At 43.8% G+C, this 24,377-nt stretch overlaps 1 protein-coding gene across 3 annotated transcripts in view; it reads right to left on the minus strand.

The window, feature by feature from the left end:
- Positions 1–17,380: 17,380 nt before the first annotated feature.
- The window catches only part of SBF2 (SET binding factor 2), a 322,117-nt gene continuing 315,120 nt past the window's right edge, over positions 17,381–24,377 (minus strand). For all 3 annotated transcript variants that reach the window (XM_084772489.1, XM_084772490.1, XM_084772488.1), the window contains 5 exons: positions 23,881–23,985; positions 22,325–22,518; positions 21,720–21,807; positions 19,538–19,669; positions 17,381–18,875 (listed from right to left, as the gene is read on the minus strand). In XM_084772489.1, the coding sequence (XP_084628615.1) occupies positions 18,777–18,875; positions 19,538–19,669; positions 21,720–21,807; positions 22,325–22,518; positions 23,881–23,985 (618 nt within the window). In that variant the 3' untranslated portion in view covers positions 17,381–18,776. The remainder of the gene's footprint in view (positions 18,876–19,537; positions 19,670–21,719; positions 21,808–22,324; positions 22,519–23,880; positions 23,986–24,377) is intronic.

Genomic DNA, 24,377 nt, shown 5'->3' on the forward strand with positions numbered 1-24,377 from the left:
ATCTGCAACCTTACTTCATTCTCCTTTATCATGGAGACAGCAGGGTCCCAAGTTTTGGGGGATTAGAGTGTGGAGGGCCGTTATTGTGCCGTCGCCCAAATGGTTGACCTCAAACCTTATAGTGTGAGTTTCTTGAGTCCTGAACTGTAGATTTCTGAGGAGAACTGGCAACAGCAGGTCCTAATGTCACTGTGCATCTGGCTAAACCCTTTTGGGCCCACACTTTGAGACCCTCTTTGGTACAGTACTTGCACATACGGAAAACGCGCGGCTTGTGAGGGTCTTTTCTGTTAAATCCATCCTAGTGTAAGATGGTATGTTAACTGCCTAGTCTACTGAGAATCCTTGTTTAGCAACCCAGTGCACTGTAGAGCGTCAGTGGCATTCTCTTGGGGAAGGCTGATGACCGGGGAACCTTGGCTTCCTTCACCTGCCATACAATCAGAGAGAGAGAGAGAGAGAGAGAGAGCGAGAGAGAGAGCGCGCACTAGAAAATCCATGCTGACTGAATGACGGACCGACAATACATTGGCTTTGGTGCCCTATTCCGCCCTATTGTTCAACTCCAGGATGGGGCTCTGATATTCGCACATGCCGTTAGCCCACCAAAGGATGTAAAGTCAAACTTTGAACTATGTTTTCTAGTGAATTTGTATTACTTCTGCATTATTGTAAAGTAAAAAAAAAAAAAAGTCCAACCTTTGCTAAATGAGGGGCCGTTTGTATATAGTTTCAGTTTTTAAAATACAATTTTTATTGTATTTACTTTGTGTGCAGGTGGGTGGGGAGGGACATGAGCACCTGAGCCCCACAGCACAGTGTAGAGGTCAGAGGACCACTTGAGGAGTCAGCTTTCTCCTTCCACCTTCCAAGGAACTGAACTCAGGTCCTCAGGCTTAGTGTCAGGTTACTTCATCCACTGAGCTAGGCCATATTTTCAGCTTTTATTACTCCTCCCCCTTTTTTTTTGAGACAGGGTTTCTCTGTGTAGCCTTAGTTGGTCTGGACTTTCTTTGTAGACCAGGCTGGCCTCGAACTCACAGAAATCTGCCTGCCTCTGCCTCCCGAGTGCTGGGATTAAAGGCGTGTGCCACCATGCTCGGCTATTACTCACTTCTTCTTTAAAATTATATATATATTATTAATTGTGGGGGATGGTCATTCTAAGACCTCCCAAGCTCATAGTAAGAGCTACTCCTTTCTGGCTATAAACTAGCTTTTCCAGTAAGACTACTGGTAAAATCAGATTAAAGGCCAGCTGCCCATGAGCAACCAGATCTTTTACAACTTCTCTCTCCTTCTCTCTCTCTCTCTCTCTCTCTCTCTCTCTCTCTCTCTCTCTCTGGAATTTCTCCCCCTTCTGTGGTTATATGACCTGGCCTGCTGGGGTTCGACTAACGCTCGGGAGGAGAATTCTCCTGTATAGGGACAGAACACTAGACACAAAGAAGGAGAGCAAGTCTTTGATCAAGCTCTCAAATTTTATTTTTCAGGTTGAAGGTTTTATAGGCACAGGGGGCATGGGTATTTGCCTAAGTGAGGGTTGCTATGGATACCTAAATCTGGAATGCTCCAGCAGGTGTCTATCTTTACAGCTGCTGTAATCACAGAAGAGGAAGAAATTCCAGAGAGAAAGGGAAGTTGTAAAAGATCTGGTTAGTCAGGAAAAAGTTCCCGGAACTGCTGCTTGTAGGCAGCTGGCCTTTAATCTGATTTTACCAGTAGTCTTACTGAAAAAGCTAGTTTATAGCCAGAAAGGAGTAGCTCTTACTATGAGCCCGGGGGTCTTAGAATGACTGTCCCCCACAATAAACCACAACAGGTGTCTAACTGCCGAACCACAACAGGGTCAGCTGGTTTCTGGTAAATGACAGACTGCTGGAGAAGTAGGAACCTAGGCTCTGACAAGATGGCTGAACATTGACCCTATGGCCTACCATCCCCAACAGTTATGGCAGCCATAAAGGTAGATACTTGCTGTATCATTTCACAGCTACGTATCCATAGCAACCCTCGCTTATGCAAATACCATGCCCCTGTGCCTATAAAAACCCTGTGAAATTTTTCAATAAATGGGGCTTGATCAGAGTCCAGACTTGCCCTCATTTCTTCGTGTCTCCCATCCCCCCACTCGTCTGCCCCCTCCACAGGTACCCATTGAAGACCCCACGGGCCGGGACAATTAATCTCTTCTAAGTGAAGCAAACGACACTGAGAGAAGTTAGGGGTTAATTAACTGCCCATGCCAGAAGCTTCTGTGCACACAGGTGCTGGCACTTTTTGTCTTTGGGCAGAGAATTCCAAGAGAGCTAAATCTCTAGATCATTGGTGGTGGCCTTGGAGCATACCTCTCTGATAGGCTACAAGGGCCCCTGTCCAATGGCCCAGCTGCTCTGAGGGCAATCACTGTGGCCTGTGTGATTGCTGGTAACTTAGAAATCTATTCTTGGGAGCTGCAGAAGTTCCTGACAGCTTTGAATTTCTTTCTTTCTTTCTTTCTTTCTTTCTTTCTTTCTTTCTTTCTTTCTTTCTTTTTGAGATGGGTCGTAAGTAGTTAGTCCAGGCTGGCCTCAAACTTCCTATGTAGATGAGGATGACCTTGAACTTTTGATTCACCCACGTCTACCTCCCAGTGCTGGGATTGTAGGTCTGTGGTGCTGGGGATTGGGCCAGGGCATTAATCATGCTGGGCAAGTACTCTACTAATTGAGCCACATCCCAAGACCATGTAGTTTTGTCACAACTTGCAAGTGGCTTGCAGCCCTGGAGCCTGGCAGTCCTCCACACAGCCCTCCTGAACAGGCTTCTAGAGCTTTCTATTACGTTCCAGTTACTTCCTATCCTTAACTCTCTTCTTGATGATTTCCCATATGACTTACCATATCTGACTCACAACCATCTTACTTATATTTTCTGACTTATAACCTGCCCTTTTTGATTTATCGACATCAGTGTAAAATGTTGCGGCACCAGAAATTGGAATCCTTTTTACTATATGAAGGAGAATCCAATTAGTTTTTTTTATGAATTGATGTCACTTGCCTTTTGGGTATCTGTTGTTAATCTCTCCCTCCTCCCCCCCACCCCCCCAAAAATCACAGCAAGCTCTCTGCCAGTGTTCATTGTCTGCTCATAATGAGGCAATCTCAGCATTAGTAAAAGGTACCACAATTTCTGCTGGGTCTATTCCTGCTAATTGACGGAGTCTTGTTTTTCCTTTCAGAATCAATTCAGAAATCTTTCTACATAGATCTTTAATTTTTTACTCTGTTTATGTGATAAGAATATCTGTTCTAAGATACTATCTTCTCTCTGCATAAGAATTCTTGTGGGAGAATGAATAGATGGCAAAATAACCAAAATACAATCTCACATTGGATTATGTGCATCCTGTAATTTCTTTTCTACCAGAGCCAGTTCTCTCTCAGCCTCAGATGATAATTTCTTGGACTAGTTAAATACTTATCACCTTGTAGGGTTTGAAATTACTCAGCTCTTGAGTAGTTAGTCCAATTCTGGGCTGTAGCCAGTTAATATCTCCCAGAAACTTTTGAAAATTATTGAGTTTGTAATTGATCTCTCCTGATTTGTACTTTTTGTGGTCAAATTGTTTGTAGGCTTGTTTTGTATCCTAGATAATAGAATCTCCTCTTTGTAGTTTCTCAGGAGCAATCTGCAATCCCCAACAAGGCAAAGTTCTATTTATTTCATAAAATTTTTTTCTAACGTATGTGTATCTGAATCAGCCAATAAGATATCATTCATATAATGGTAAATTATAGATTGAGGAAATTTCTTACAAATTATCTCCAATGGCTATTGTACAAAATATTGGCACAAGGTAGGACTATTTAACATTCCTTGTGGTGAAACTTTCCAATGATATCTCTTTGGTGGGCAGCTTCTATTAAAAAAATGCAAACCTCTTCCTATCATTTTCATGTAAAGGAATCATGAAAAAGCAGCTATGATTCAAATAAATCACTATAATAGGCCATTCCTTAAGTAACAAGGAAGGCAATGGGATTCCGTATTGTAAAGATCCCATTGGCTGATTAATTTATATTAATTGCTCTGAGATCTGCTAACATCCTCCATTTGCCAGGTTTCTTTTTGATGACAAATGCAGGAGAATTCATGGGCTGGTAGATATCTCAGTGTGTTGAGCATTTAGCTGCTCCCGTACCAACTGTTCTAGCACCTGTAATTTTTCTTTTTTCATAGGCCACTGATCCATCCATACAGGCTTGTCAGTTAGCCATTTTAAAGGTAGGACAGTTGGTACCTCTGAAAGACCAATACCTGTCATATCCTGCTTAAGGATAGCCTGGACAGCCTGTGACTGTTCTAGATAATACCTTTTACTATTTTTCTCAGAAGCATTTTTTATTTTATAGGTTGTTTCTGAGATTGGATGTTAATCTGTGTTTTCCATTGCTGTAACAAATCACATCCCCATACATTCATGGCTACATTAGCCACACATGGCTTTACTTTTCCTATTTGTCCTTCTGGTCCTACACACTCTTCCCATCTTGCACTTTGTTTTACCTGAGATAACATTCCAGTCCCGAGAATCTGCACATTTACTTCTTGAAGAGACCAATCTGGATGCCAAGATTTTGGTGAAATTATTGTTACATCTGTGCCTGTATCTACTAAACATTCCATTCCAATGTCATTTATTTTTATTGTTAACTTAGGTCTCTGATCATTTATAGCAGTTTGCCAATATACTTGTTTTGTGGTCTTTCTTGAATTTTTTTGTTTTATCTGTTGAAGTTGTTGTGTCCTTGATTATATCCAGAGCAGTATTGTTTTTAACAACAGGCACTGAATCCTTTAATTGTTCTGTGGATGAGTTTCTCTTATGCTGACAGGGAATAATTGAATTCAATTGTGTGCTGGAGTCTGTGTAAATCCCCTTGGGTGTTTCCCAAAGGCAGTGGGTTACCTTGCCTATCTCTTGTTGATCTGCACTTGTTAGTCAAATTCCTGCCCTTGCCACACCTCCTGCATACTCCAGCATGCTGGGGCCTTCTTTTTGTATTATCTCTAGAAAAACCATTGTTTCTAGGAAAGCCATGCTTAAAATCTTTTTTCTTTTCTTTATTTGCTTTCTTTCTTTCTTTTGTTTTTTTTGTTTGTTTTTTCAAGACAGGGTTTCTCCATGTAAAAGCTCTAGCTGTCCTGGAACTCGCTCTGTAATCAAGGCTGGCCTCAAACTCACAGAGATCCACCTGCCTCTGCCTCCCAAATGCTGGGATTAAATGTGTGCACCACCACTGCCCGGCTGCAATCCTTTTTCAAATGGCCTTGCTTACCACAATTAAAACAGCTGCATTTTGATTTTTCCTAAGTCTTTTAGAATATACTTCTATCAAATTAGCATCATAATTATGAGATCCAATATCAGCCACATGTCTAATCTATTCCTCTATGGTGCTGATCTTGCCTTTAAAGGTCTAATTACTTTTTTTGCATTCTGAATTAGCATCTCCAAAAGCCAAAGTTTCAATTAATCCTTATTTGACTATTCTATTTATAGTGGAAGCACAAATATTCAGTAAAAAGTCTTCTTTAGGGCCTCTTTCCTGATTCTTCAACCTTATCCCAAGCACTTAAAACTGCTTGACAACATAGTGCCAAGGTATGATCATCAAATTCCAACTGCCTTTGTAAATCAGTATATTGACCTTCACCTAGCAACTGGTCCTGTGTAATAGCAATCCCTCTGGACTGATTTTTGTTGTTGATTTTATGGCCTTTGCTTCATCTTTCCATCATGATTGCCATTGTAACTGAGGACCAGGTTTAAATATTGCTGTTGTCAATTCTTCCCAGTCTTGGGGGACAATTCTGAGTTGACCATGAATTTAACATCTGCCTAACATAGGATGAATGCACACCAAAGGAGATAACTGGTTCTTTAAATCTCCTCAAATCTAATATGTCTATAGGATGCCACTCAAATTTATTACAACCTTTGGGGTTGCCGGTCATCTCTTGGTAGGTCTTGTATAGTAACCGTATATACCAAGGCTGGTTTTCTAACAACCTTAGCTTTGAAAACACATACAAGAAACTAAATAAAGCTTATTCTGTAATTAAATACTTTAGCATCTAGTAAGATTTATAGGTGACTAACTACCAACTTATATCTGACCATCCTGAATAGGTTATAACAGCTTTCATAAGACCAGAACTGTACATCACCTTTTCAAATGCATTGCACATGTATAATACATTAAGTAAACATTGAACAAAACGACCTTAAGTTTCTACCAACAAACATAAATATACAGTTTAAATTTTTATTAACAAACAATATACAATACATAAAGCAAAAGTTGCATAAAATAGTCTTAAATTTCCATCAATCTACAATACCAACATAAAATATTTGAGGCTAGTAGATTCAATAATCTATTTTTATTCTATAAACCTATATCCTCCCCTTATATCCTTCCCTCCTTCCCCCCTTTTCCCCTGATACTAGATAGGATAGAAAGATAAGAGAGAAAGAAGGCTAAAAGAAAGAAATTCCTACATGAAACTTTTATTAACTTATAACTAACCCCCTTAGGCAATAATGAACATTGGTAACCCACCAAAAACACCCACCCACCTACTGGGAATGGGGGTGTTGTGTTCCCAAAATTACTTTTTGCTGTCTGGGGGTAAAAACATCTTTTTGGTACCCTTAGAAAAAACAAGATATTGGCCAAGCACTGGAAAAGCTAGCTGTATCTGTTTCTGTCCAGTCTTTTTGGGATCGGTCCTTTGGGCTAGCCCTTTTAATGTTGATATGCATGCAATTTCTTGAGGAAACAGTAGCTGAGGCAGTCTTCGAAGTTGAATCACCTGGGCCACTTGCTTTGTTTTCATTATTATCTGTTGTTTTGCTCTGAAAACAAGCAAACTTTTGAAAGTATTAGTATAGGTATATTTATACACATATATAGAATGTGGAAGGTGTATAAATTATCTAAGGATAAACGTCTGTCCTATTTTTGAGCAGGTGTAAAGTATCAACTTTATACATATGTTTGAGCTTTAATATCCAAGCTGTAAGAAAGAAAGCCATGTTGTAAGGACCAGGCAGCCCTTAGGATTCCCTTGCTATATGAATGCATTCATGTTTTAGGTCCTAAGATCTTCCCTGGTCAGATCTAATCTTTATAAGTTTAGAACTTTATAAGTAGAAACATAAACATAACCATGTGCCCATCTCAAAACTATTGCAGGTTTCCAATCCATGATCAACAGATCTTTATAGTGTGTTGGTTGTCCTAGTTCCTTAGTTTTTTTTCTTTTTTCTATAATCCAGTGTATCTCAGCTGCTGTTGTCCCTTTATCACCAACATTAAGAAAATTTAAAGTCAACAAAGCATGATTTAATCTGTCTGTGGGGGACTTTACCCTTCCCTTTTCTTTAATAAGCATCTCTTTTAAGGTATGATGAGCTCTTTCTACAACCGCGTGTCCTGTAGGATTGTGTGGTATACTAGTAATGTGCTTTATAATATGTAAAGAATTTCTTAATCTTATGGGACACATATGCAGGAGCATTGTCAGTTTTAATTTGTGCAGGTATTCCCATAATTGCCATTATTTACAATAAATGAGTAATTACACAATCAGCCTTTTCAGAACTTAAGGTAGTTGCCCATTGAAACCCTAAATATCTATTGATGAAATGATGTATGCTTCATAGTCTTCCAAATTCTGCAAAGTGAAATATCTGCCAGATTTCATTCCTTTTCGTACCCCTAGGGTTAATTCCAGCAGGTAAAGGGATTTGATTATACAAAGGACACATAGGACACCTATTAATTATTTCTCTGGCTTGTTGCCAAGTGATAGGGAATCTTTTCTTCAAACCCTTACTGTTAACATGATGTTTTTCATGAAATTTTGAGGCTTTGAATACATTTCCTATTAATAATTGGTAGATTTCCTCATTTCCTTGTGCCAATGGACCTGATAAACCTGCATGGGATTGAATATGAATAATACACTAGGGATAGTTTCTACTTCTGATGACCTGTTGTAGTTCTATAAATAATGTAGTTAATTCTGAGTTATCAGGAGTAAATTCAGCAGTTTCTATATGCAAAACAACTCTGTCTGCATAATGAGAGTCAGTAATTATATTAAGAGATTCAGGAAAATCTAACAATACCATAAAGATTGTATACAATTCTGACTTTTGAGCCGAGAGCGGTGGCACATGCCTGCCTTTAATCCCAGCACTCGGGAGGCAAAGGCAGGCGGATCACTGTGAGTTCGAGGCCAGCCTGGTCTACAAAGTGAGTCTAGGACAGCCAAGGCTACCCAGAGAAACCCTGTCCCGAAAACACCAAAACAAACAAACAAATAAACAAAAAACAAAAACAAAAACAATTCTGGCTTTTGAACTTAGGTAAATGGGCTTTTGATCACAGTCGTTTTATCAGACTTATAACCAGCCATACCCACCTTATTTGCATCAGTGTAGAAGGTGGGTGCCCCTGGAATCCGTATCCTCTTTATAATACTTGAAAGGATCCAATTAGTTCTTTTTATAAACTGATCAGCCCTCTTCCATAAGATTCCCCAAGATCTGCCTAATGTTTGGCAGTGGGTGATGACTTGTTTTTAAACTCTATTTTAATTGGGCTATTTACTGCCTTTACCTCCCTTCTCCAACCCCATAACACTGGGTATGAGAAAGAATGTTAGTGGGCAGAGAGGGTACAGATCCCTTTCCTTTTCCCAGCTGTTTATGGTAAATTGTTTTTTTTTCCCCTGGGGGTGTGGCAGGGGGAGGCAGTTCCATTCTCTATCAACAGCAAATGTAGCAAGTAGTCTCCTCTGAGGTGCTGTGTTGAAACGTTTCTCATTAATCTCAGCACTCAGGAGGCAGAGGCAGGTGGATCTCTGTGAGTTTGAGACCAGCTTGTTCTACAAAGAGAGTCCAGCCAGGACAGTCAAGGCTCAGTTACACAGAGAAACCCTGTCTCAAAAAACAGAGAGGAGAGGGGGGCAGGGAGAGAGAGAGAGGGAGAGAAAGAGAGAGAGAGAGAGAGAGAGAGAGAGAGAGAGAGAGAGAGAGAGAGAGAGGATTGTTTCTAGGAATGCCTTGTCCTTTTTCAAATGACTTGGCTTACCACAATTAAAACATCTGACATTTGATTTTTGTCAAACTTTTAGAAATGACTTCTCCTATAAGAGCAGCATAATAAACGTGAGATTCACTCCCAGCTGTGTTTCTAATCCATTTGTCTGCTGGAGCTGATCTTGCCTTTAAAGGCCTAATCACCCCTTTGCATTCTGAATAAGCATTTTTCAAAAGCCAAAGATTCCATTAAAATTTTTCTGAATTTGATACTATTACAGATGAAGGCAATCTTTGCAAAATAAATCAGTGAAGACATTTCTTGGGATATATAAACAACTAATATATATATATATACATACACACACACACACACACACACACACACACACAACAACCACATACATATGGGTTTTTGTTTGTTTGTTTTTTGTTTTTTGAGATATGGCTTCTTCTGTGTAGCCCTGGCTATACTGGACTCACTTTGTAGACCAGGCTGGCCTTGAACTCACAGAGATCCACCTGCCTCTGTTTCCTGAGTGCTGGGATTACAGGTGTGCGCCACTGTGCCTGGCTGTAGGGGCTTGTATAATTTTAGTAAATGAGTCTGACCTCTTTCCTGATTCTTCAACCTTGTCTCAGGCATTTAAAGCTGCTAAGCACTGAGCCAAGCGTGGTGGCACATGCCTTTAATTCCAGAGGCCGAGGCAAGGAGATCTGAGTTTGAGACCAACCTGGTCTACAGAGTCTAGGACAGCCAGGACTACAAGAGAAATCTTGTCTCAAAAAAACCAAAATAATAATAATAATAATAATAATAATAATAATAATAATAATAATAATAATAATAAAAAGCTGGTAAGTGACATAGCACTAAGGTGTGATTATCAAAATTCAAGCTGCCTTTGTAATGTGGACTATTGACCTTTACCAAGCAACTGACCCTGGGAAATATTAATACCTCTGGCCCTATTTCATTGTTCTGTGGCCCTAGCTTTCTCTTTCCACTATGTTTGCCATTGTAACTGAGGACCAGTTCCTAATATTGTCATTATGTCTAGTCTTGGGGAATAATCCTGTTCTGAGTTGCCCGTGAATTTAATACCTGCTTCACATAGGGTGAATGCATACTATATGAAATGGTCGCTTCCTTAAGTTGTCCCAAACCCTATATGTCTATAGGATTCCACTTAATTTCTTCATAACCTTGGGGTGCCGGTCGCCTCCTGGTAGGTCTTGCATAGTAACTGGATGCACTAAAGCTGGTTTTCTAGCAACCTTGGGTCACTGCTCTTCAGCTTCATGCTTCAGTGGCATGGTAGGTCCTTGTCTAAGTTCCTCTGTCCGTGTTTGAGTATTTTCCCCCTTTTTATTTATAGGTCTGTCTAACTTTTCTTCTAAGGCTTGTGTCTTATCAATCCACTTTTCAAATTTTTTCCCCTGTATCTCTAAAGCTTTTTTCTTTGAGAGGGCATAGAAAGGCGCTATGCTTATCCAGGACAAAGTATGAATTACCAGGCTGATAGTAATTATAACTGGTATTATGCCAGTCTCAGTTAAGTCACTTATTGCTTCATTTTCTGCTTCTATTTTCTTTTCTTTTTCTTTTTCTTTTTTTTTTCTTTTTTCTTTTTTTTTTGGTTTTTTGGTTTTTTGGTTTTTTGAGATAGGGTTTCTCTGTGTAACAGCCCTGGCTCCTGCTTCTACTTTCAATCCATGTAGAGTAGCGCTGTACAGGGTCCTTGTGCCTTGCACAATGCACTTCCTGTTCTTAACTCCCTCCTTGAGGACTTCCCAGGTGACTTACCAAATCACATGGTGTCTCAGTTTGTCTCCAGCTGGTGTGCTTTCTCTGTCAGTGTGCTTGTGCCACACATTGTGAACATCAATGTTGTTTTTAACAAAATTCCAAACCTTCAGTATTACCAATAAAGACTTGGGAGCCAGATGCCAGAGTAAAAGCTTCTAGCTCTGAGAGGCAGAGAAAGCACCCAGCTGACCTTCCCCCTGAGCCAATGTCCCAAAAGGAAAAAGAAGCTCTCTCCAGCTACACCATCTCAAAAGCCCACAAACTGAGTGCCCCCCCTGCTCTCGGTGCATCTCTCTAACCATTCTCCTGACTTCCTCTTAGCTTTTGGGGTTTTTCCTGTATCATTTCCAGCCAGCTGGTTGCTTGCTCCCCCTTGACCTAGGGTTCACTTTATTTATTCCTGTTTACAATACTCAAGCAAAAAGCTCTTGGTTTAAAGGTGTGTGCTAGAGCTGAGCCACATCACAACTAGAAACAGGTTGTTGTTTTTTCCCCAGTAAACGACACAATCTTGGGCTCACAGTCTGACCAAATATTCTGCAACACCTATATACGGCCATTTACTTATGTGAATGTTGCAGGCGATACCAAATGTCAAAACATAGCAGAGAGAGCCTGAGTTGACGTTAATGTCTAGACTCAAAGCATTATCGTGGCATCTATTGCCAATCTGAGAAACTAACTTCTGAGTTGTCAGTCTGCTGCCTTATCTACGATGGATAGAAACAAGACTGGCACCCCAGCAATAGTTGCCAGAGGTTAGTGCCAATACTGGCAATCTAAAGGATTTAGGGGTGCCAGCCCTTATTTCTTCACTTATGTTACCTGTCAATATACAATGGGCCCTGAGGGAGACTATAGACTACCTCAGACTTTCCCAGTGGTCACCCTGCTTGGCATCTGTGCAGATGTGAGATCATCCGTAGTGCATATTAATAAAAACCTCTATTAATAAGCTCTAGGCTAGCCATAGGAGAAGCTTGTGGGGTATAATCTTATTTGATAAATGTGTTCTTTCCTTTCCAATTAGAAAACAGGCTTGGGTTTAGTCCCAATGCGACTTGATGTGCGGGGGTGAGTTGTTGGGGGGGTGCTCCCCTTTCTGAGGAGAAGGGGAGGAGTAAAGGAGGAAGATGGTGGGAGGGTGAGACTGTGAGGAGAGGAGGGAGGGGGCTGCGATAGGGATGTAAAGTGAATAAATACATTTAAAAAACCAATAATCAATCAATCAATCAATCAATCAATCAAACAAACAAACAAAACCAGGCTTGGATGTACTTCACATTCATTTGAGATAATTGTTACATATTTGTGGTTTTGTTTTTTGTTTTTGAAGACAGTGTTTCTCTGTGTAGCCCTGACTGTCCTGGAACTGACTATGTAGACCAAGCTGGCCTCAAAATGAGAGACCCACCTGCCTCCGCCTCCTGAGTGTCAGGATGAAAGGTGTGCAGGAAGTAGTCTAAAGAGGTCTACGCCCCTTTTCCCTCTAACCTTTCTCTCTTACCTAGTGTTGCGGGGTTGGAAGGGATTAGGGTGGAATAAAGGTTGGAAGGGTGGTAGAGATAAGAACCCAAATAAAACAGGTAAAGAAAACTACACCTACACCATCTCTGGTTCATTTACATGTCAATGATGTCACATGGGTCAATGGTGGAAACCTGTCTTATAGGCTTGTGGAGCCCATGACAACGCAGAGCCTGGCCTCAGTGAAGGTTGTCAGTCAGTGGTTCCCAAACGGTGGGTCCATGACTCCTATGGATGGCCCTTTCACACGGGTCACACATCAGACATCCTGCATATCGGTTATCTACACTGTGATTCATAACAGTTGTGAGATTACAGTTATGACGTAGCAATGGAATTTTATGGTTGAGAGTCACCACGACATGAGGAACTATATTAGAGAGCTGCATCTTAGAAAGGTTGAGAGCCACTGACTGGGTTTTTGTTTTGTGTTTTTGGTTTGTTGAGACAAGGTCTCTCTGTGTAGGACTCACTTTGTGGACCAGATCTGTCTCTGCGTTCAGAGTGTGGGATTAACGGCATGAACCACCACGTCTGGCTGAGAGCCACTGTTTTAAGGGATCTGGTAGTGAGGGGTATGCTAGGATATCCCCTTCCTGGCTAAGGAAATGCAACAGTAAAGAAAACAGCTTGGGGATGAGAGGCAGTGCGTTAGTTCTGGGTGGCATGAAAGGACGCAGTTGTAGAGGGGCCCACAAAAGGGAAGAGCTCAGCCCCGTACCAGCTCTGCCATTTGGATCATATGATTTGCCAGACTTGGTGAGTTTGTGGAAAACCTTGGGTAAAAATTGCCACAGAGGAGTCAGTGCTCCTACATTCAGGCCACCCCAGCCACAGGGGTCTGCACACTGGTGACTATGCGAAGCTGTCATAAACTGAGGTGGGCTTGGCAGGCCACTGGAACAGAGAAAAGGTCTATCTGGGAGTGAGTCTGGGCAGGGCCAGAGGGAACTAGCAAGCTGAACTGAGGTGACCAGAGCCTCGACGCCTGCCTGTACATATGGCCATTTAGAAAGAGTCCTGTGTGACCAGCTCAGTCCTGTGTGACCGGCTCAAAGAGAAGGAAAAGCCTGAAGTTGGTTTATGGGTAGGGTGACCTGGTTAATGGGACCAAGTATAAAGTTGGACAGTGACCCCTGCTCCCCCCCCCCCCACTGTATTACAAAAGGCAGGGAGGGCTGGTGAGATGGTTCAGCACTTAAAGGTGTCTGCCAGCAAGCCTGATGACCCAGGCTTGGAGGATGGTCTGGTGTATTTTGATGCTAATTAATAAAAAAGCCATCACACCTGGGCAGGGCAAATGAGATAGGCGTGGCTAAGGTTCCTCGGCTTGGAGAGACAGAGAGGATCTTGGGAAGAAGAAGAGAGACTGGAGGAGAAGGCGGCACCATCGTGGGTTAGGTGGAAGAGAAGCACATGGCTGGCGTGGATGGAGGATTTGACCCAGATAAAGAACATTAGCTAATATGTGGGATCATGGATGGGAGGTAGCTTGATAGAAATTATTAGAAGCGGATGGCATGGGATTGGAGCAGGTATAGGATACCTGCCCAACTATGGGAAGTAGTTTACAGGACTGATATCTGTCCTGCCCCAGATTAACTGAGGCTATTTTAAGATCTAACAAGTGTCTGTGTCTTGATTGATTGCTAGTGGGTTATACTGATGTAATAATAATTTAGGCCTAATGATAAACATTATTAGGTAATACTGCTAATTTATTAACATCGAAAAATGAGACCAACTCCTACAGGGTTGTCCTCTGACCTCAATACACATGCTATGGCACATGAATGCTGCCCCCAAACCCCAAGTATAAAAAATAAATTAAGGCAGGGAAAAACCTCATCCATGGGCAGAGCTGTGCACAGTGCGTGCCTGTCTTTTGTATATATGAAAACATGGTTCAAGGCAGTGAGCACACATACACATGCTTGGACATTTGGTCAGAGGCTTGAGAGTAAAGGTCTGGGTATGAGAGGTGAGCTGGGGTGGGGCAGAGGTATGTGGCTGGACATTGACATGGGAGCAGGCTTGGCATGTGTGTTGTGTGTGTGCATGTGTTTTTAGTTTTTCAAGACAGTGTTTCTTTGTTAGCCTTGGCTGTCCTGGAACTCCCTCTGTAGACCAGGCTGGCCTCAAACTCCAGATCTTCCTGCTTCTGCCTCCCTAGCGCTGGGAATAAAGGCGTGCACCACCACCTCCCTGCTAGCATGTGGTTTTTGCACTACACGCTGATGCCCACAGAAGGGGCCCAACATACAACTGGCATTGAGTAAACAAGTGAGCATGATTTGCACAGCTCTCACATGCCAGTCTCACAGGACTTGGCACCATGGGCCCACGGCCAGGACTCTTACGCACCAATGAAAATACAAGTACCTCTCCCTTGAATGTCCAATATAGTAGTAAAATAGGCCACTGCTCTGAGCACCCTGATGGGCCACGGCTCAGTTCCATCGGGCATGCAATAGTGCCTCCTTTTGTCTACTGGCCTTTGGACATTATCCATTTGGAGTGTGATGGCACCTGTGATAGACTCAGCTGTACTCTTATTCCTGTAATGCCTCCTGGTCTAGTGCAACACTGGGTGGAACCTGTATCTTTGGACTGGGCACTCAGTAGGTCTCTGGAATGTGGTCATGAGGTGGCTGACTAACTTGGACTGTGCAAGCATCACTGGAAGATGAAGCAAAGGTTATGTTTGCATCGTGGCGTTTTGGCTCTTTATGCACATCCTCTCGTTGGTGTCTCCTACTCTGAGGATGGAACCAGGATGCTTGCTGTTACTGGGGTAATCCTCAGACAAGCAGTAGAGTGTCACCTTAAAGTGAGTTAGAAAACCAGACCTATTTAGTCACAACCTTTATTTGCTTTGGTGCTGGGATTGGGAACCACAGCATGGTGCATGCTAAGCAACCAAGGTGCACCCTGGATCTCCAGAATTTTCATTTTAACAAGATGATGTGTAATTTCTTTTCAGTAGCTCTTTTAAACTTCAGTTTGGAATGTAAGCCCTTGCCAAGGTATAGTTGCATTTGGAAGCAGTGATGGCTCGAACCCGGGGCATCATGTACTCTACAAATGAGCAAACCTATTTGGTCTCATGTGCCCTTTATGTCATAGGTCAAAGCCCAGCAGAATTAAGGGACTGGCTCATGGTCACACGGTGAATGAAAAGAGAGCAACCCAAGTGTCTTGCTGCCAGCCCTTCCTGATGCATGCTCTGCTCTGAGCAGGGTATGGACAGACTCTACCGTGTCCTCTAGTGCAGCAGTGAGAACAGAGCTTTGTGAAGTACATGGTTCCATACACAGGGCTGTGCAAACGGGCGGCGCATAGCTGCTAAAACTCTTATGTCCTGGGCAACAGGAGGATCTTGTTATCTATAATGAGCCCCTTTCAAGCACATCTGCATTCATGCTAGGGGTGATGCACTGTAGAGCCACTGGGTCCTCACCAGAAAGGTGTGACAGGAAGAGGGGGTGGGAATTTCCAGTACTTCTTCTTATCTCAGGGATGGTCATGTGGCTGGCGTAATTGAAACTCTTCAACAATCAGATTAGGAGAGGCCAGGGTTGACTGGCCTTCAGGCTGATGCCCTGGCCCTCCTATCTTATGCTCCATTTAACTGCCCAGGTTTATGTGCCATATGATAAACTGGCAGATGTGTCTGTTTCAGTGCTGTGATTTGCTCTAGTCAATTCTTGAGTCTAAGGAGAGGGCTTGGTAGCATCCAGATGTATAACTGGGTGGTCTCATGGACTGAGCTCCGCACCCATGCAGTCTGTGCTATCTCTAGGGAGTTAGTATCAAAACTGAACTGAATGTTGGACAGCCACTTGGTGTGTAGGACTGGTTGGAAAAATGGCATGTATTTGGCCTATCAGAGCTAATATGTAAGAAAGGACAGCACTAGTCCCAGCTGAGATGTGTTGTATGTGTAAAGTACACCTTGGCTTTTGAGGACTTAAGTGTGAACAAAATATGAAACATTCATTTTTTTGGTATTGATTCTGAGATAGCATTTTAGATATATGGGTTATATAAAGAATGGCATTAACAATAGGGCAGTGTGTGATGGCACATACCCATAATCCCCGGAGGGCATTGCCTACTTATCAATTTAGGCTTCCACAAAGTCTTCATCCTCTAATGATAACGACTCAATAACTTCTAAGTCGTGACAAGATAACTAAAGATGTCAGTTTCCACGGAGGGAACCAGCCATCAGCAGTGGGCACTGGCTCTGGAGTGGGGACAATGGGTGGGGACTTGAGAGGACCCAGGACTTGGCCACAAGGGGCCTAGCAAGCCCGGTGGCTGCGTCTTTCCAGAGCTGTGGGTAGGACCTGAGCCAGCCTGGGCTTTTGTCTGCCCACCCCCTTTGGCTCTGACTGCTGGACAGTGGCTCAGTACTGTGAGCACAGAGCCTGGCCAGCCCCCTATTCTAGTTTTCCTCCTAACTGGACTTTAGGGACACAGTGGGGCACCATGCAAATCCTAGGCTGGCAACTGAGGAGGCCTGCGACCCCCTGGCTGGTATTGCTTCACCCAGGGCTCTGAAGATCCTGGAGCACTCTGACCCTGCTGAGGGCTGAGATGAGGACCAGCATTCCTTTGGGCTGTGTGGGGTAAACTCCAAAGACTTAACCGGAGTGTCCACTGCTGAAACCAGTTCTTCATCCCAGTAGACTGACCCAACAGTGTCTCCTGCCTGCAATGAGGACAGCACAGCACAGGCCCGGGAGAGGCCGGAGCTTGGTCCCTTGGCACAACTTACTAGGCAAGCAGAGAGGAGGCTGCAGAACTGTGCCCAGGACCCAGCAGCTCATGGCTGCACCTCAGCATCTCTGTTTCCAGGCCCCACACGGGTCATGGTTCAGATGGAACTTTGGTTCTGTACAGTGCAAAGTGAATCTGACGTCACAGTACACAAGAGGTTCTTTTTCTTAAGAAATAGATTTAATTCTGGGTGATTAGTGAGCATACGGCACGTAATGCCTTCATGGAAGTTAAAAGAATCCAGTTACAAAAGCAGTAGTCGCACAGTCTCAAAGAGCTGAAAGTACAATGGGCTCCATATTTTACAAAGTACAAAAAATTATTTCATATACAAAGAAAAATACAAATAATGTGCAAAAACCGTTTTCACAGGTGGCAAATTTATAAAATGAGTATGATAAAAAATTCCTTCATTTTTACTTCCCAATTTCTTATATATTAATACAGTTCTATTTCCTGGTGTGCTGATAATTTTTAAGTTGAAAATCTGATTTACTTTTAATCTACAAAGTAGTTTTTATTCTTTAAAAAGGGAAACCTTTTATTACTAAAATCTTATGAATCAGTTTGGTTATTTTTATATTAAATTATAAGCAGGCTATCTGAAAAATCAGGATATAGAAATCATATATACATATTTTTGAAATATTAGTTTGGTATTTAACATATTAACATTTCAAAACACACTGATCAAGCCACTAGGGGCTCAGTGGCAGCAGTGGCTGCTCAGATTCACCATAGATGAATAGCATCCTTGAGTTTTAGGCTAAAGAAAACAAGGTTATTGTAATTAATAGACTGTAAGAACAGTTCTTACAAGCAGTGCTTTCTGGTTATCTGGCCTTGTCCCATGCGTGTGCTGGTGAGCAGCTGGCCTCTGGCTGTCCAACTTGCTCCTTGGTTAGTTCAGTGCCACTGTTGTGTGGGGCCGCACATTCTGTTCCTCCTTGCTGCCAAGGAACAGGAGCGCCTGCGGGACTCAGACACTATTCTCCGAGGCCGGTGGTTTGAAGCAGTGTTCCCCTGCACTGGCCCAGGTCTTACTGTGCCACTGTTGCTTTTTGTATCGGAATAATCCTGTGCAACCCCTCTTTGTCTGCCACCAAGTGCTGATGTCTCCTGCTGTGAAGCTCCAGGGTAGCGGCCACGAGAGCACCTTTTGGCAGCACTAGAGAACTGAGCATCTCAAAGGTCAGGCAGCAAAAGCAGGTGTGTCTGATGGGAAATGTATTTGGGATGTCAGATGACCTTTGGAGGGTTTAGATTTTTTTTTGTCAAAAGTTCCCAAGTAAGTTATGGCCTTGAAGAACAAGAAGGATCTTCACTGAGGCCTCAGGTGGTGGCCACCTCCCTGTCTAGAAGATGACGCAGCAGGTTTAGAGGCGCTCTCTGATCCCCAGCCACTTAAATCCTGTTGGAGTTCTGCAGGGAGAGGGCCAGGGTTCCTACCGAGACCTGTGTGACAAGGCAATCACTTCAGGCCCTGGGTGACCATCATGTGCCCCGTCTGGCATCTGAGCTTCTCTGCCTCTTGTGCTTGGTTGATCATGGGCATCAGGCATCAGAGATGCAGCTCTGGATCCTGTCCATCCACTGCTGGGCACTCTGCCCATCCTGGGCACAGAAGTTATAGACACGCTTGCTGGTCTTGAGCTACAGAACCAAATGACAGAGGAGCAGATGTAAAGCAGCACTGTGTTATGGTTTTGGGTGAGTGGCAAACCAATCCCATCCCAGAGAGACATACTGCCTGTTCTGCATCAGGAGGTGGGCTTTGGGGTATTATAAGGGCCATGCAAACAGATGACTTATATAGGCCCTGACTCTAGCCCTTATAATGAAACCAGTGTCATAAAGTGGGAAGTCACATTACTATCCCTCCAAACAGGCTTTGGTGGTGTTCCCTGGCTCTGGGTTTCTGTATGACCCTGCCTGAAAAGAGAGGGTGGCACAGTCATCCTGAGACCTTTCTCACTGTTCTTGCTTTGGTCCTGTTTGAGAGAGGCCAGAGGGACCAGCTGGTCCTTCCCCCTTCATCAAAGGCAACTCCAGGAAGACGTAGCTTTCCTTGTGTTTGCCCTTCCCTCCCTTTACCTCCTTACCTGACTTTCCCTTTCTCACTCCAAAGTGACTAAGGGCAGTGACAGTGCTGGAGCAAAGGCAGAGGAGGGGACAGAGGTTCTGGGGCACTGAGAAAAGGAAAGTCATGGGGATTAGTTTGCCACTCCCTCTTAATGGCTGCCAACTCCTCTGTGGTCCTGTCATGTCTGGAGGTGCTGGAGAGATGTGCAACGGAACAGGAAAGAGAAACTTACATCAAAGAAAGCCTTGTCACTTGTATACTTTGGGGCTCCCATGCTGGGGCCAGCAGGGACAACCATTTCTACTTCAGCCAGATCAATGTGGCCTTTACAGCTTGTGTCTTCCCCCGAATCATAGTATCGCAGCTACGACCAAAAAAAGACAGATGGGATACAGGAAAGAAAATGACATGCTTTCCAAACCATATCTGATCACTTTTCTCTGCACCTTGCTTGTTGGTGCTGACCATGCATGGAAGACTACTTCAGCATTACAACACTGGCTGCCTCGTGTGCATGCCTTTAATCCCAGCACCTGGGAGACAGAGGCAGGTGGATCTCTGTGAGTTCAAGGCCAGCCTGGTCCTCAAAGTGAGTTTCAGCACAGCCAGGGATACACAGAGAAATCCTGTCTGGAAAAACAACAACAACAACAACAACAACAACAACAACAACAACAACAGAATTCCTGGACGCTGATAAACAACCTAGTTGGAAACGGTCAGAGGATCTCAATGGGCAAACCACACAAGAAACACCACTGAGCTACAGACACTAGGGATCTCCCCAGCCTTGCCAATCAGTGAAACTGGAGGAGTCCCCTCTTTATCTAGACTGAGAAATCCTACAGTGTCTGGCAATGGCCAGCGAGGCAGTGAGGACTCCCATATGCTGTTCCTGGGAACAAAACCCGTCAGAAGCCTAACCTGTCAGAAACGATTTAGTGATGTTGGCTACAATGGAGAGTGTTTGTGTCTGTGGGACCACCTCCCCAGCTCCACCTCCCCACAGGGACAGGAAATGCTGTAGCCTCCTTTGGTGCTGCATCTGTCAGCTCACTAAGTGACAGCATGGCAACGAGACGGACAGCAGATGAGGAGGGTTCAAACTGAGCAGCAAGCTGCATGCAGCAGGGCAAAGTCTAAGATGGCGCTGAGGACATCACAGACAGCTTCCAGCTGCCGGCTCTCGGACTGTTAGGGCTTTATGAGACATTCACATTTGGCACAATAACCATGCATTACTTTGGAATATGAAGAAATGATGAAGCGTTTTAAAAGCTAAAGAGCTTGCTGGTGAAAGCCTTCTTGGCCTGGTCTGGATTCCAGTGTGCATGGCGGAATGTGACTGGCGTTTCCATCACTGTGGTTCCCGCCTCTCTCCTCAGCCCCAGGCACAGACTAAATGGAATAACCATATACCTTCCATGCTAAAGAAATCTAGAAGACTGGTAAGAATACAAGTATAATTTGATATAATTTTAAATTATAGTAAGGTCATAATTTTTCCTATGTTATATTTAGTGGTTTAATGGAACTTTTCTACACAGTGACGGTTCTATGATTTCAGGGAGAATGCTATTTTAAAATGCAGCTCTAAAAAGGGCTTCTGTTTGTATATTTGAAACTCTCAATAGTCTTCATAAGGATCAACAAACAAAAAGCAAGAAAGCACTTGAACCAAAAGAAGAGGCGGCCCCAGACCAGTCTTGCTGTTGGCGCTGTTCTACCGGAGCGCTGTCAGCACTGTGCAGGGCCGTCTGACATTCGGCATCTGGCCACAAGCAAGTCAGCCTGAAACACAGGCTTCGCTACTCTGGCTCATGAAGGCTTGGATAAGAGTCCCTTGAGATTACAGGAGCAAAGAGTAGCTAGGGCCCGAGTAGAGCATGACGAGAGTCCCTAAGGAAGGTCTAATCCAGCCTGCTGTGGGTCCCGGGACTCGGTGTGCACATCCCTCAGTGCTCCTGTCTTTGAGGAGTAGCAGTCCCCTGCTTAATAACCAGTGCAGTGAGGTGGGGGTACAGGAAGTATTGAGTAAACCAGTGACAAATGGATGTTTTCTGCAGCAAGGGTGCAGGATAGCTGTACCCTGGAGGGGAGGGGAACACACTAGGTCACGTGTGCATGCAACAGGATGAAGCTCCCAGATGCTTCCAGGTGAGACATTTGTGCATTATAAAGAGTTCTAGTGCGCTGCCCATGCTGGGCTCAACTGTCCCGCCTGAGCTACGCTCCAGGTAGAGGCTGCTTTAGAACTTCCTTGCAAAGATTACTACCAGGGCTCAGGGGCATTCTGGGTCTTGGAAGAGGCGTGATCTGCCTAGATGAAGCCTAGGCGAGCTGGCTGTGTGTGAGGAGCGCATGGATGCAGGGACTGAGATGAGCTTAGACACGGTAGTTTCTTCAGGACTTACCTGATGCTTTGTTACATCCAAGACAAACCAGCGGGGTTTCCAGCCCTTCAGCAATGCCCCTCTTTTGTACAGTGTCCCTTCAAAGGATCTAGAAGAAAGACCAAGGAAATAGTTTATTTTGACTTTTATTACAAAGATGAACATGCTGCCTCTTGTTTGGCAGGGTTCTGTCTCCTTAAGCCCAAGCTCTTCCCTGGAGTTCTGTCCCTAGCCCTTTGGGGAGAGGCTGACTCATTCTGGGGGTGGGTGGGCCATCACACCCTCCTGGTTAGGAATTCTTGGTTTCCATGCTTTCTGCTTTGCTAGGAATGCTGTAACACTGAGGGGGAAAGGCTAGAAACAGAAGTCTGAAGATGCTGTGAGAGACACTTGCATGCCCTTGGCACTCCGAGTTTATGTAAGTTCCTTTTCTTTAGTCAAGACGAGTAGGATTTGTGATGTGTACCATATTCTCTCTTATATGGATCCCTACCACCCAAAACCATGTACATGAAGCATTTAAGAAAAACAAAACCACAGAACGAAGCAAACTCATTTTAGGTCTGAAGAGGCTGTTTTGCACAGGGCTTGCTTAGGCTAATTCTGCAAGGATGTAGCAATGTCACCTGTTGTCTTCGTTCTTGGATGTGTACTGGCTGTAAAGTGTGGCTGCCCTGTGCTCTACACCATTGGACGGGGAGATGGTGGCATTCTGATCCTCGCTGGTGCTGCGGTCCTGTGGGTGCAGTCCAGGCCTCTTCTGACAGGAAGGCATGTTGGTAGACGCAATTCCTGGGGACCCTGGAGTGTGTCTTAGGGACTGAAAAAGAGAATAGGAGAGAGTTTCCCAGTGGCTTTAAGAGACTGACCTGATAATTTCATTTATACAGATGTATCTCAGGATAAAAACTGACATGTACAAAGACATTTATCCTGTTTTTTTTTTTTGGTAATGAGAAGTAGAAACCACCTAAATATTCATTATTTGAAGACTGGTTAGAAAAACAACTGTTATTTCTTTATGATGGAGTCCTACGCAGCTACCAAGTGATGCAAATAAATGGCTGGCATGCTCCAGAGAAGGCCGGTCCTAATGTACCATAGAGAAGGCCGGTCCTAACGTGCCACATACAGTCAGTCTCCTATTTCTTATTTATGCATTGTAGGTAATTTTCACCTTTTGATAACCTCCTGTGTACTGTTATTTTGAAAATAAATCTATCCTACTTTCATAATAAAAAGTCTAGAAACAACATATTTTTCTAGGGCAATGGATGCTGCTGCTTTACGCCACAGACCCTGCACAGCTAGCCGTGTGAAGGTTAGCTGCAGGGCCTTTGAGCAAGGTCTTCTTGTCACTCCACTCCTCTTGCCCTCTCCTTCCTGAATGTTCCTCAGGACACTCGCGTGTCTGCACTTCCCTGTGCTGGGCTGGGAGTCAGAGTGCTGTGGATCTGAGTGGTGGCCCTGCCACATGGTAACTGTGAGTGGTGGCCCTGCCACATGGTAACTGTGGTCTCTGCCTTCCCCCTTGGGCATGAGGTACAGACCACTCTCACTGTGGATGGCATAGGGCTCAGTTCTTTGGACACGTGTACTTGATGTTTCTACTAGCAGAGAAAGGAAATGGGGTACAAGAAAAAGGAAGCAAACAGAAAAGGAAGTGCAGAAAACAGAAAGTAGCATATTGTCATCTTAGAAGAGTTTGCCTTTTTTTAAAAGATGTATTTATTATTTACTTAATGTGCTGCCCACATGTGTGCCTACACACTAGATTTTATTATAGATGGTTGTGAGCCGCCATGTGGTTGCTGGGAATTGAACTTAGGACCTTCAGAAGAACAGACAGTGCTCTTAACCTCCAGCCCAGAAGAGTTTGTCTTTGCCTGTTTCTCTGGAGCAACCACGGGCTTGGCATTCCATGTTCCTTGTGGTAGGTCCACAGAGACCACAGTGGAACTGAGATAGAGAACCCAGTGATTTCCTGTGGACTCAGTGCCTGGAACATGTGCATTATGTCACTGTGGGGAATGAGACATTCAGGCAGCATCTGGTCATCTGGACCCCCAGGGCATGACCCCTCTTTCTACCATTTTCGCTGGCCACAAGCACGGCTGTGCTGTGAGTTGTGGGCTCCATCTGACCTAGCGCCCTCCAATGCCAGAGGCCTTTGCCAACTCACATGGTCTGTTCTTGGCTCTTCCTTAAGGTCCATGGTTACTTTTTCCCATAGCTGGTGCCATTTCTCAGGAGTTTGGTTCAATTTATGCTCCAATTTTTCAATTTCCTGCAAAGAAGTTGAAATGACAGTTTTGACAGAGCAGTACTTTATGGATGGCAGGATGTGCCCAGAGGTGCAGGTTTCCTTTGAACTGGGGGCAGATGTGCAGCATGGATAGTGGATAGCTGGATTTGACAATTTATTAGGAATCAGCAGGAATTTTTCAACAGATTGGCTTAAATAGAAATGTAGTATGTGTCCCAGACACCTTCACTCTGAGACAGCCTGTGGGAAATCTGATGATCAAAGCTAAAGCCAACTGCGGGCCCATGTCCCAACCCTGATGACTGAGGCAGTTAAGTTTTTCTTAACAGAGGTGCCCCACAACTTTGGTGACTAAAACCAGATGTGCAAAGAATGAACCAAGAGATGCTCTTGAAAATGATTTCCCTCTGACA

The sequence above is a fragment of the Acomys minous genome, assembly GCF_964271855.1.
Source record: "Acomys minous genome assembly, chromosome: 2".
In the NCBI taxonomy this organism is placed as follows: Eukaryota; Metazoa; Chordata; class Mammalia; order Rodentia; family Muridae; genus Acomys; species Acomys minous.